At 48.3% G+C, this 13579-nt stretch overlaps 1 protein-coding gene across 1 annotated transcript in view; it reads left to right on the forward strand.

The window, feature by feature from the left end:
- The window catches only part of LOC116066634 (sodium- and chloride-dependent transporter XTRP3), a 30837-nt gene that overhangs the window by 7929 nt on the left and 9329 nt on the right, over nucleotides 1–13579 (forward strand). The window contains exons 2-7 of the mRNA XM_031322829.2: nucleotides 1084–1224; nucleotides 2720–2811; nucleotides 2946–3173; nucleotides 4087–4197; nucleotides 4372–4613; nucleotides 12777–12939. Of these exons, the coding sequence (XP_031178689.1) occupies nucleotides 1084–1224; nucleotides 2720–2811; nucleotides 2946–3173; nucleotides 4087–4197; nucleotides 4372–4613; nucleotides 12777–12939 (977 nt within the window). The remainder of the gene's footprint in view (nucleotides 1–1083; nucleotides 1225–2719; nucleotides 2812–2945; nucleotides 3174–4086; nucleotides 4198–4371; nucleotides 4614–12776; nucleotides 12940–13579) is intronic.

Below are 13579 nucleotides of genomic sequence, written 5' to 3' on the forward strand. Positions count from 1 at the left end.
CACCTTCCTCATGATCATTGATGCCCCACGAGGTGAGATCTTGCATGGAGCCCCAGACCGAGGGAGATTGACCGTCATCTTGAACTTCTTCCATTTTCTAATAATTGCGCCAACAGTTGTTGTCTTCTCACCAAGCTGCTTGCCTATTGTCCTGTAGCCCATCCCAGCCTTGTGCAGATCTACAATTTTATCCCTGATGTCCTTACACAGCTCTCTGGTCTTGGCCATTGTGGAGAGGTTGGAGTCTGTTTGACTGAGTGTGTGGACAGGTGTCTTTTATACAGGTAACGAGTTCAAACAGGTGCAGTTAATACAGGTAATGAGTGGAGAACAGGAGGGCTTCTTAAGGAAAAACTAACAGGTCTGTGAGAGCCGGAATTCTTACTGGTTGGTAGGTGATCAAATACTTATGTCATGCAATAAAATGCAAATTAATTATTTAAAAATCATACAATGTGATTTTCTGGATTTTTGTTTTAGATTATGTCTCTCACAGTTGAAGAGTACCTATGATAAAAATTACAGACTTCTATATGCTTCGTAAGTGGGAAAACCTGCAAAATCGGCAGTGTATCAAATACTTGTTCTCCCCATTGTATGTACTCACATTTTGAGTAAAACCTGCGGGACACATTCTCTGCTCCATATTTCCTCTTAACCCTCCTGTTGTCCTCGGGTCAAAACCGACCCATTTTCAAAAAGTGTCTCTATCAGAAATGTGGGTTTCTTTTGACCAAATTTTAAAACAAAATAACGTGGATGGTTCACTACAACGCTCTTCACAAGTTAAATAAATGATCAGTTCACTACTTTCATTGAATTTGGGTGTTTGTTTGTTTTTTTTTAATTTTATAGCATGTAAAGAAACGTTGAAAAACAGGAAAGAAATGTCAAAAAGCACAGAAAAAAAGTGACAAAAACATCGGAAAAAGTGACAAAAAAATTGGGGGAAAAAGTGACAAAAAAACCCGTTGCTTGGTCAATAGGGAAGACAACACAAGGGTTAATAAAATAGCAGCAACAGTCATTATGTGAATGGACATGTTTGTAATTTTTAATACTTTACTATGTTTCCACCATCAGGGGGATTCTTGATTCCGTATTTCATCATGCTAATACTGGAGGGAATCCCTTTATTCTACTTGGAGCTTGCCATTGGTCAGAAGATGAGGCTTGGCAGCATCGGGGCGTGGACTGCCATCAGCCCTTATCTGGGGGGAGTCGGTAAGTGCTGGCTAAACTAACTGACTGTGCTTGTGATAAAGGTAATAATAATAATGATATATTTTATCTATGGACACCTTTCATAGCACTCAATGACACCTTACAGTTAAAACTAGCAAAAACACAGTTAAAAAGACAAATCTAATTAAAACAAACACATTTAAAAATTAAGATAGAAAATTAAAAGAAAGCAATATATCCATGAATCCGATGGAGAGTGGAGTTATGTGGGATAGGCCTTTCGGAATAGGTGAGTTTGGAGGGTGGTTTTAAAGGTGGGGAGAGAGTACAGATGGATAGTGGGAAGGAGTCTTTTTTTTTTTTTTTTTAAGATTATTTTTTTGGGCATTTTTAGGCCTTTATTGACAGGACAGCTGAAGAAATGAAAGGGGAGAATGACATGCAGCAAAGGGCCGCAGGTGGGAGTCAAACCCTGGCCTGCTGCATCGAGTAGTAAACCTCTATATATGGGCACCCACTCTACCAACTGAGCTATCCAGGAGCCCTGTGGGAGGGAGTCTTTAAGGCGAGCAGAATGGCTGAAGTCTCTAAACCCCATTGTGGACAGGCGGGCAGAAGGAGTGGAAAGCAGTGAGGAAGAGGAGGATCGGCGAGTTCGGGATGGAGTGTAGGGCTGAAGCAGTTCAGAGAGGTATGGAGGAGTGAGATTATGGAGGGCTTTGAAGGTGAGGAGAAGAATCTTAAAGTCAATACGGTATTGGATTGGACAGGGAGCCAGTGCAGTTGTTTGAGGAGTGGAGTTATGTGTTCAGTGGATGAGGTGGCTGGGGGTTCTGGTGATAAGGTGGTGGGGGATGGGGGATGGGGAATCCATTTTTAGATGCATCGTGATTCTCACTTGAGAGATTATGTCTCGATGCAGAAAGGTCAATAATCGGAAATTTAGAAAACATTTGAGAGACGTATTGCTTTTGAACGCTGTTGAGCAAACCAAAACTCTGGCGACTCTTGACTTTGTTAGGCCCAGCTCATGGGACGTGGTTTCTACGTCGCAGAGCTTTGACTCCATTGATGACTCACATGGACAAACTGACCTTAAAGAAGTATGGGTTAAAGGTGCAGTAGGTAAGACTTATAAAACTAACTTTCTGTCATATTTGCTGAAACTGACCCTATGTTCCAGTAGAACTACATGAAGCAGGTCATTTAAAAAAACTCTGGCTCCTCTGGCTCCACCTACAGCCTGGAGTGAGATTTGCAAAAATCCACCACTCCCTGTTCAGATGCACCAATCAGGGCCAGGGGTGGTGTCTAACTGCATGTCAATCACTGCTCACACGCATTCATTCTCCCTTGTGGGGGAGACCGTTTTGGGCTTTAGCGGAAAGGGGGGAGGGACTGGGAAGATGTCGATTTTGGCTAAGTCCTGGATCTTCACAATCCTACCTACGGCACATTTAATGGGTGGTTGTTGAATATGTAAAATGGGAAACACATTGTCCCTTGATTTTTATGTATAATTCTCTCGTTTTAGGTCTCGCTAGTGTCGTGACATCTCTGTATCTGTGTCTCTATTACAACGTCATCAATGCCTGGAGTTTCTGGTACCTCTTTCATTCATTTCAAGTGAGCTGCTAATTAACAAACTGCTGTCATTTTTTTCAGTAGCCGATACTATACAGTGTATATACAAAATGTTGGATGTTGTTTGGACACTAAGGTAACATGCCTCTACTGTTCTGCGTTCACTCCCATGGCAGTCAGTGCTGCCCTGGGCAGACTGCCCCATCAACTCCAACAGGACAGGATTCATAGAGGAGTGTGAAACGGCTACATCGACTCAGTACTTCTTCTACAGGCAAACACTGGACATCTCTTCTTCTATTGAAGAGAACGGAGGCATTCATACAGGCCAGGCACTGTGCCTCCTGCTCGCCTGGGGGATCACCTACATGTTCATTGTCCGAGGAGTAAAGTCAACTGGAAAGGTAAGAGAGCTCCAAGTCCCTCAAACTGCAAATGTTGGGAGCATGTGCACTGTCAGGTATTCCTCTCTGCACATGTCGGGTCTAGTCTGCCAATCACAACTGACAACTTTTAAGAGACACTTAAAAAAATCAAGGACTGGAAAAATACTCTTTCTAACGGTTTAAGGCAACGGGTTTCCACGCAAATTTCTAGCAAAGTCAACTAATACAGCATAACAGTGTAGTATCTTAATTACACATTTGTTAGCCGTATGAAAGGTCTTTTGTCATTCAATCACATGAACTAACAGTTTACATATTTTCGTAGTCCTGCAGTCCCATCACGCTCACTTTTTTTGCCCAGACTGGAGGTGTGATAATGGGGATCTGAAAAAGTTGTCCAACATGCCACCCCTTGGCATGCCTGAACTTTGACCCTAGTATATATACACAATCTTCCACATCCGGGATAGCTCCGTTGCTGCTGGAAGTTGCCGCATGTTGCTTCTTTTCGGCCGGATGTCCGTCACCTTCCTCTTTCTTTGTGTTGGCGTTCTAAACTCTGGTGGATTTATGAGGACTATGGTTAACTGCTCCTCAGATCTCTGCAGGGTAAATCCAGACAGCTAGCTAGACTATCTGTCCAATCTGAGTTTTCTGTTGCACGACTAAAACTACTTTTGAACGTACACGTTCCACCAAAACAAGTTCCTTCCCGAGGCTATTTTGCAGCGGCACCGTGGCTCCGTCCGGCGCTTAGCACCGCCCAAAACGATTGTGATTGGTTTAAAGAAATGCCAATAAACCAGGGCATGTTTTTCTCCCATCCAGGAATGCTAGGTGGACTAGCCAGACCTTCCTCTGCAGTGCTGGAGCTAGGTCTGGCGTGGCGAGACTACTCTGACCCTAACTTTGTGTTTGGCTCCATCTGTAGGTGGTGTACTTCACATCCACATTTCCATACGTAGTGCTCTTCATTTACCTGATCCGGGGCGTCACTCTTCACGGTGCCATCAATGGTGTCATATACATGTTCACACCCAAGGTAAGGTTGTGTTGGAATTGGGTCAATAGGCTTACAGACATATATGGATGCTTTGCATTACAGCCGAGACGCTACCTAACAAACTGCTGGCACACTGCGTGTGTGCGTGTGTGTGTGTGTGTGTGTGTGTGTGTGTGTGTGTGTGTGTGTGTGCCTGCGTTTGTCTGCTTCCAGATGGAACAGCTTGCCAACCCCACTACCTGGATCAATGCAGCCACTCAGATCTTTTTCTCTCTGGGTTTGGGTTTTGGAACGCTCATAGCTTTTGCCAGCTACAACCAGTACAACAACAACTTTGAGCGCCAGGCCATCGTTGTTTCCCTCATCAACAGTGGAACCTCCATCTTTGCCAGCATCGTCACCTTTGCTATCTATGGGTTCAAGGCCACTGTCAACTATGAGAACTGCCTGGAGAGGTGTGTGTTTTCTGCTAATGTGTCCTTACACCTCTGTGAGTGTGTGCCTTTAAACAGTAAACAAAAGGTGTGTGTGTGTGTGTGTGTGTGTGTGTGTGTGTGTGTGTGTGTGTGTGTGTGTGTGTGTGTGTTGTAGAGCTCCAACTAATTTTACTCACTGTTTAATGGTTTGGGGGTTTGTTTTTTAATTATTGCAATTAAAAGGTGACATCAGACAAAAAAGACAGAACAAAGCAAGGCAGATCCATGACACCAATACAAAATAAGACAATACAATGTCAGTGATACCATGAGGTTGTAAACAGAGGCAGAGAGGCTGTATGTTTGGCATGTGTATGCTTAATTGTGTGTGTGTGTGTGTGTGTGTGTGTGTGTGTGTGTGTGTGTGTGTGTGTGTGTGTGTGTGAGGTTGGTTTAAAAAAAAAAAAGGAGGCTGAGTGGGGGGTGCAACATAGAAGTGTTCCTTCAACAGGACAGACCTCTCTTACCATTGGACTGCCCTTAGACCTTGTTTCTGCATTATTATTATTTTCTTATGTAGATCACTTGAATTTCTGGAATTGGTGGGTCTTTGTAAATTATAGAGTGTGGTCTAGACCTACTCTATCTGTAAAGTGTCCTGAGATAACTCTTGTTATGATTTGATACTATAAATAAAATTGAATTGAATGAGGTAATTGCTAGCTGCAGGTGGATGTCAGATGGAAATTATGGCAGAAGGTGTCTTTACAAAAACAGGATTAATAGGGCGTTATAGGAACACAAAGGAAGGAGATTGAGACAATGAAAAAGATCAGCAAATATACTATATATCACAACATAGATTATTTAGGCGGCCATTGGTGTAGCAAACTAAAATGTGAGGTAGATGCAATAAAAATAAGGAAGGAAAAGAATGGGGTGTGGGTTAGTGTATGTATGTATGTGTGTGGGTTGAATGTGCAAGGGAAGAGTATAGGGATCTGTTGGAGCATGTTAGGCATAAGAGATTAAGATTGAAGGAAGTTTATGAGTGGCGACCATGTTTTATCAAAGTATTTCTGTAGTTCTGTACTGTTATGTGGATGTAGTTGCTCTTGAGGAGAAATTCTGTCATCCGTCGAGACACGACACTGAAGAAGACTTTACCCTCCACGCTGAGCACAGGATGAATCTGAACTACTCCAGGTTAATCAAGTTCTCCTGCTTGGGAATCCAGATGTCCCCAGTGTACCAGTGTACGGTTCCCCCTGTACCAAATGACCCGCAAGATCTTCCAGCGCTTAAAGGAGCTTCAGGCAGCCCTTGTACACCTTGTAGAGTCCTCTGCTGGGTCCTGGGGCAGTCCTGGGGCTCTGGCTGCACTGCATGCGACTCGGCCGCTGTGTTCCTGTCCTAAAAGTTGTTGAACAGGTTAGCTATAAAGACCGTCTGCTTCCTGGCTCTCTCTCCCATCTCCTGTTCCATTCTGCTCTGCACATGGTTGTGAAGATGTTCTGGAGTTCTGTCAGTGGTGGTCTTTCCTCCTTCGTTGCTGCCTTGAACTGCCATGCGAGAGTCCGAAGGTCACAACCAGGCCCCCAGGAAGTGTACCCAGCCTTGAAGCTAATTGAACATAGCGGCCAAACAGTGGAATTGCAACCGCCTTGTCCACCATGTGATGCCATTGGGCACAAAAATACTTTTTTCCCATAGACTTACATGGCGAAAAAGATGTTTGTAAATCAGTGGATAATTTTTTTTCGAGCATCTCACCCCTCGCAAAATGACTTGTTTTACTATCAGAATTTGATCCATTCAGTCCAATAACATTTAGAAAGTCTAGAAGAGCCGCACAATTAAGTCATTTAACCCCATTCCCCAGCCGGCAGAGGTCTCTAATAGAGCTGAAGATCTTTGTCTTAATTTCTATCATTTTACACGGGCTCAGGCTTGTGCTCCGGATTGCACGGTAAATGAGTGGTCAGGAGGCGTGTCGATTAGAGCGAAAATGTAAATGTTTATGTAAATAAAATGTATAAATGACTCATTCTTGAGAAAAGGCAAAAGAGGTGTGTGCGTGCGCACATTTGAATAATGTCGGGGTGCAAACGGGTTCAGGCTTTTAAAAAGCTGTCAATCAAAATGTACTTGTCGGGTTCGGCCCGAATTCTGTCTGGCTCGGGCCTTGTCGGGCCAAACTTTTAAGAGCTCTAGTCTCTAGTGCGCCTGCTCTATGGGCCGCACAGTGAGGAAGCAGCGCCGATCATCCGAGTCATTTTAAACGAGGAAGTTGAACTTTTTTGGCTTCATGCGACACTGAGCAACTCTCATAGGAATGAACAGGGCTCTGCCTCCAACGCTGGATCCAGGTCTGATTATACATCCATGGTTACGATGCTTACTGAGATCTTGTGGTCTTCTCCTCTCCAACACCGAACCTCTTTCAGCGTAACTCACAATGATTGTAGACACTGTCTGAAGCCATCTGTCAGCGTCTCCTTTGTCTGATGCTTCGATAATTCTGCCTGCGTCCTCATCAAACATTCTCTCTGATGGCTGGCTGGAGGCCACTTGATCCGGCGCTGTTGAACTACTTTGTTTGGACCTTCTGGTGCTTGAAGGTTCTGGGACTGTGGGGTGACTCGGGCCTGGCTCCTCCTGCGTCTCACCAGGAGTGGATCCTGTGTGGTGCGTTGCTCTCTCCGGGTCCAAGCATTTCATTCTGGCCTGTTGGATTTTAAAACTTGTTGCTTGTTCTTGCAGACCTTACTGCAAATGCGTCTTTTACTCGTCGTTGATCCTCAATTTGCCATGTTTGTCGTCCTTAGGTCCATCCTTTTGGGGTACTCCTTCTCCCCCCCTCTCAGGTTTGTCTGTAGCTTCCTTGGGTTCTTCTCCACAGAAGATGCAGGTTGGGCTGCTACCCCTCCCTGTTCCGGTTGCTGTCTTTCCTAGCTGTCAACTATCTCTCCGGCAGTCACTAGTCTTTTCCAAGTGGTCACCAGTCTGTTCCTGTGTGTCACTGGCTCAACAGTTGCATGATTCATGTTGCAATCAGCAGGGGAAAAAGGACCCAAACGCAGAGAGAGGCAGGCAGGAGATGGCTTGAGTTCAGGGATTTATTGATAACAAAAAAGGCAGCTCAGAGGCTGGAAAAACCATACGAAGAAACTCAGAGAAAAATACGAAAGCAACAGGAAAAACACAGGCTGACGGCAACACGGGCAGGAAACAAAAGGAGCAAACTTACAGGGACAGGACACAACGGAATACAAAACGATCTGACAAGAGACAAAGGGAACACAGAGGTTAAATACATGAGGTAATGAACAAATGAGGGACAGGTGACACGACAGGTGAAACACATCAGGGCGGGGCAGGACAATCAACAAAGGCGGGAACACAAAAAGTAAAACTAGACATGACAGGACAGAAAACAGACTATCAAAATAAAACAGGAAACAGGAACCACTGACAAAAACCTGAAATCAACTAAACACAGTAACTTGACAACACAGAACACAGGAATTAACCAAAAAATACACTAAACCAGGAGATAACTAAACAGAAATATACAGAATATACAAACACAGGGAACATGCACAAATAAACAATAAAGACAACAGAAATGAACAAACTGGAAACAGAAATATCCCTAAACCGTAACAGAGCCCCCCCCTCAAGGGCGGATACCAGACGTCCAAAAAATAAACAAAAAACAACCCAGGGAGGGCGAAAGAGTTCGGGGGAGGCAGAAAGTCGCTGGGGACCAGGGAGCAGAAAATCACTGGGGCACAGGGAACAGAGAGTCACTGGGACACAGGGAACAGAGAGTCACTGGGGCACAGGGAACAGAGGGCCGGTGAGGCCTGGGGGAAACCGAGGGACCACTCGGGACAGGGAACAGAGAGTCTCGGGGGAAACAGAGCGGGGCCACTCGGGGAAACAGCGGGGCCACTCGGGGGAACACAGAGCGGGGCCACTCGGGGGAACACAGAGCGGGGCCACTTGGGACGGGGAACAGAGAGTCACTGGGGGACAGGGAACAGAGCACAGGGAGACAGGGGGCAGAGAGGCCTCGGCGACAGGGGGCAGAGAGGCCTCGGCGACAGGGGACTGAGAGGCCTCGGCGACAGGGGACTGAGAGGCCTCGGCGACAGGGGACTGAGAGGCCTCGGCGACAGGGGACTGAGAGGCCTCGGCAACAGGGGACTGAGAGGCCTCGGCAACAGGGGACTGAGAGGCCTCGGCAACAGGGGACTGAGAGGCCTCGGCAACAGGGGACTGAGAGCAGCAACGAAGGCAGAAACCTTCAGGCGGCCTGCGACGAAGGCAGAAACCTTCTGGCCACCGGCGACGAAGGCACGAGGGGCAGGAGTGGACCTGGCCGCCGACAGGGCACGAGGGGCAGGAGTGGGCCTGACCGCCGACAGGGTACGAGGGGCAGGAGTGGGCCTGACCGCCGACATGGCACGAGGGGCAGGAGTGGGCCTGACCGCCGACAGGGCACGAGGGGCAGGAGTCGGCCTGACCGCCGACAGGACACGAGGGGCAGGAGTCGGCCTGACCGCCGACAGGACACGAGGGGCAGGAGTCGGCCTGACCACCACAGGCAAAGTCTCAGGGGGGCAGAACAAAGGCAAAGTCCTAGGGGTGGTCTCAAGGGCGGTCTCAGGGGCGGTCACAGGAGTGCCGGGGACCGGCAAAGTCTCAGGGGCGGTCTCAGGGGCGGCTATAGCCAGTTCAGAGGGGCTGGACACCAGCCAGGATTCAGGGGGGTGGCTAGCCAGCCGGGGACTAGGGAGGCTGTTAGCTAACCTAGGCTCAGGGGGGTTGCTAGCTAGCTTGGATTCAGGGGGGCTGCTAGCCAGCCGGGGATCAGGAAAGCTGCTAGTCAGCTGGGGATCAGGAGAGCTACTAGTCAGCCAGGGATCAAGGATCAAGGACAGCCTTGGGACACTAGGGAACTCGGGAACTCTAGGAAAAGCTCGGGGACACTAGGAAGCTCGGGGAAGCTGGGCAGTGCTGGGACACTAGGGAGCTCGGGGACTCTAGGGCGCTCGGGGACACTAGGAAGCTCGGGGACACTAGGAAGCTCGGGGAAGCTGGGCAGTGCTGGGACACTGAGCAGCTTGGGGACCCTAGGGAGCTCGAGGATACTAGGAAGCTCGGGGACAGTAGGAAGCTCGGGGAAGCTGGGCAGTGCTGGGACACTGGGCAGCTTGGGGACAGTAAGGAGCTCAGGGACACTAGGAAGCTCGGGGACACTAGGAAGCTCGGGGAAGCTGGGCAGTGCTGGGACACTGGGCAGCTTGGGGACACTAGGTAGCTCGGGGACACTAGGAAGCTCGGGGACACTAGGAAGGCTGCTAGCAAGCCTGGAGTCAGGGGGGTTACTAGGTGGCCTGGATTCGGGGAGGTTGCTAGCTAGCTGGGGCTCTGAGAGGCTGCTAGCCAGCCTAAATTCAGGGAGGCTGCTAGCTAGCCTGGGATCTGGGAGCGTACTAGCTAGCCTGGACTCAGGGGGGTTGCTAACTAGCCTGGGCTCAGGAAGGCTACCAGCTAGCCGGGGCTCAGAGAGGCTGCTAGCCAGCCGGGGATCAAGAAAGCTGCTAGCTAGCCTGGATTCAGGGGAGCTGCTAGCTAGCTGGGGCTCAGGGAAGTTGCTAGCTAGCTGGGGCTCAGGAAGGCTGCTAGCTAGCCTGGATTCAGGGGAGATGCTAGCTAGCAGAGAATCAGGGGGGTTGCTAGCTAGCTGGGGCTCAGAGAGGTTGCTAGCTAGCTGGGGCTCAGGAAGGCTGCTAGCTAGCCTGGATTCAGGGGAGATGCTAGCTAGCAGAGAATCAGGGGGGTTGCTATCTAGCTGGGGCTCAGGGAGGTTGCTAGCTAGCCAGGGCTCAGGGAGATTGCTAGCTAGCTGGGGCTCAGGAAGGCTGCTAGCTAGCCTGGATTCAGGGGAGATGCTAGCTAGCAGAGAATCAGGGGGGTTGCTAGCTAGCTGGGGCTCAGGGAGGTTGCTAGCTAGCTAGGGCTCAGGGAGGTTGCTAGCTAGCCGGGGCTCAGGAAGGTTGCTAGCTAGCCGGGGCTCAGAGAGGCTGCTAGCCAGCCGGGGATCAAGAAAGCTGCTAGCTAGCCTGGATTCAGGGGGTTTGCTAGCTAGCCTGGATTTAGGTAGGTTGCTTGCTAGCCGGGGCTCAGGGAGATTGCTAGCTAGCCCGGATTCAAGGAGGTTGCTAGCTAGCGGGGAAGTTGAGAGGCTGCTAGCTAGCCGGGAATCAAGAAGGCTGCTAGCTAGCTCGGGGTCAGGAGAGCTGCACGCCAGCTCGGAATCAGGAGAGCTGCACGCCAGCTCGGAGTCAGGAGAGCTGCACGTCAGCCCGGGGTCAGGAGAGCTGCACGTCAGCCCGGGGTCAGGAGAGCTGCACGCCAGCCCAGGGTCAGGAGAGCGGCACGCCAGCCCAGGGTCAGGAGAGCGGCACGACAGCCCAGGGTCAGGAGAGCGGCACGCCAGCCCAGGGTCAGGAGAGCGGCACGCCAGCCCAGGGTCAGGAGAGCTGCACGCCAGCCCGGGAACAGAAGGGTTGCGCATCCGCTCGGGAACAGAGGGGTTGCACGTCAGCTCGGGAACAGAACGGTTGCGCATCCGCTCGGGAACAGAGGGGTTGCACGTCAGCTCGGGAACAGAAGGGTGAGAGGACTCTGGGGTGAAGAGCGGGGCATGGTGACGGAAGCCATGACGTCCTTTTCCCCGTCTACGGCCTCCACGGGTCCCAGAGAAGACTGCCAGGCGGGTACCCTCATAGAACTGCTGGTGGTTGGGGGCGTACGCTGACCAGGTTGCCTCTGAGCAGTCCAACGAGAGTCCTGGGGAAACTGGCAAAGGGACAGGCTGGCTTACAAAGTATGCACCGATGGCCAAGGTGCTAGCAGACTGGAGAGGAGGTTGGCTGTTGGGTGAAACGTCAGGCTCTGGAAGGCCAACTTTTCGCTCCACGTCCTCCCAGCGAACCATCATAAGATGCCATGCTGCGGTGTGATCCTCCTTGACAAGGGAACTAAACAAAGAGGTCATCAGCTCCACTTCTGGTTCCCTTGGGTGAAGGAGAGGCTTGAACTCTGCTGGGCCCATGTCTGGTCAGATCGTTCTATTGCAATCAGCAGGGGAAAAAGGACCCAAACGCAGAGAGAGGCAGGCAGGCAGGAGATGGCTTGAGTTCAGGGATTTATTGATAACAAAAAAGGCAGCTCAGAGGCTGGAAAAACCATACGAAGAAACTCAGAGAAAAATACGAAAGCAACAGGAAAAACACAGGCTGACGGCAACACGGGCAGGAAACAAAAGGAGCAAACCTACAGGGACAGGACACAACGGAATACAAAACGATCTGACAGGAGACAAAGGGAACACAGAGGTTAAATACATGAGGTAATGAACAAATGAGGGACAGGTGACACGACAGGTGAAACACATCAGGGCGGGGCAGGACAATCAACAAAGGCGGGAACACAAAAAGTAAAACTAGACATGACAGGACAGAAAACAGACTATCAAAATAAAACAGGAAACAGGAACCACTGACAAAAACCTGAAATCAACTAAACACAGTAACTTGACAACACAGAACACAGGAATTAACCAAAAAATACACTAAACCAGGAGATAACCAAACAGAAATATACAGAATATACAAACACAGGGAACATGCACAAATAAACAATAAAGACAACAGAAATGAACAAACTGGAAACAGAAATATCCCTAAACCGTAACAATTCAAAGATACATCCTAAGATGATAAATATAGCCAAAAAGTTTATTTCAATCTATCTAAAGACACTGAGACTTGGGCATACTGTTTTTTTAATTACCAAGAATTCTAGAGTTACATTTGCTGACATTTTAGGGTTCATTTATTTAGACCAAATAACCTTGTTTAACTTTTTTTTTATTTTCAACACAGTATGTTTATATCCTCTCCAGAACAAAATAAATACGTGTCTGCTTAAAGCTAGCAGGTACACATTGAGTTAAGACATTTTTGGCATATTGTTTACTTCTAAATGTGCACTACTAGCCAAGGATGATATATAGGCATCATTTGTAGGGTTGATGTGATGCGGAACTATACTGTGCTGGTGCTTAATTATCTGGGTTAAGACATTGTAGTCCTCGTGTAACGTTCCTGTTTTTCCCTCTTCCAGGACACGCTTACTGCTGCTGAACACCTTTAGTCTAGCAGAGGACAGCATCACTGTGGACAGTCTCTCCAGCTGGATTGACAGGCTGAACACAACGTACCCAGAGCAGTTTGCTGAACTCACCAACAAACTGGAAGACTGTAACCTGGAAAGAGAACTAGACACTGTATGTTCCACATCATTACAGTCTAATATGCATAATTATTCATAGAATGAGAATACAAACATGGGTTTTGGGAGACACAAAACATTAAAAAATAAACAGATATGGCCTTAGACAGGGGCGTAATCAAAACTGGCCAGTGCAACCCACCCCAAAAACCTATTATATTTCCTTTACATAACTAAAGACATTTGCACCATAACTTGATGCAGAAATGGCACAAATTGGGGCGGCCTCTAGCTCACCCAGTAAGAGCGTTCGCCCCATGTTGGCTGAGTCCTGCAGCGGTGCGGGGTTGAATACAATCTGCTGCCCTTTGCTGCTGGTCATCCCCCATCTCTCTCCCCCTTTCATGTCTATCCACTTTCAAATAAAGGGAAAAGCCCCAAAAAATAATCTTAAAAAAAGAAATGGCACAAATTGTTGCAGAAAAAAATCACCATAATGCAGAAAATGATGTATTTGACGTTCAAAATTTCAATTTTTCTCAAAAGTGGAGATCTCAACCCCATGCAATGCTGAACCCAACGTTACGCCCTTGGCCTTAGATAAAGAAGTACCTCAGTAAACTAGACAAGACTAAACCTAAACAATAACTTTGCAATCAAGCCCCTAGCCATAGCATTTTGTTGCAATCTGCTAA

This window comes from Sander lucioperca, chromosome 10 (genome assembly GCF_008315115.2).
Source record: "Sander lucioperca isolate FBNREF2018 chromosome 10, SLUC_FBN_1.2, whole genome shotgun sequence".
Classification (NCBI taxonomy): domain Eukaryota; kingdom Metazoa; phylum Chordata; class Actinopteri; order Perciformes; family Percidae; genus Sander; species Sander lucioperca.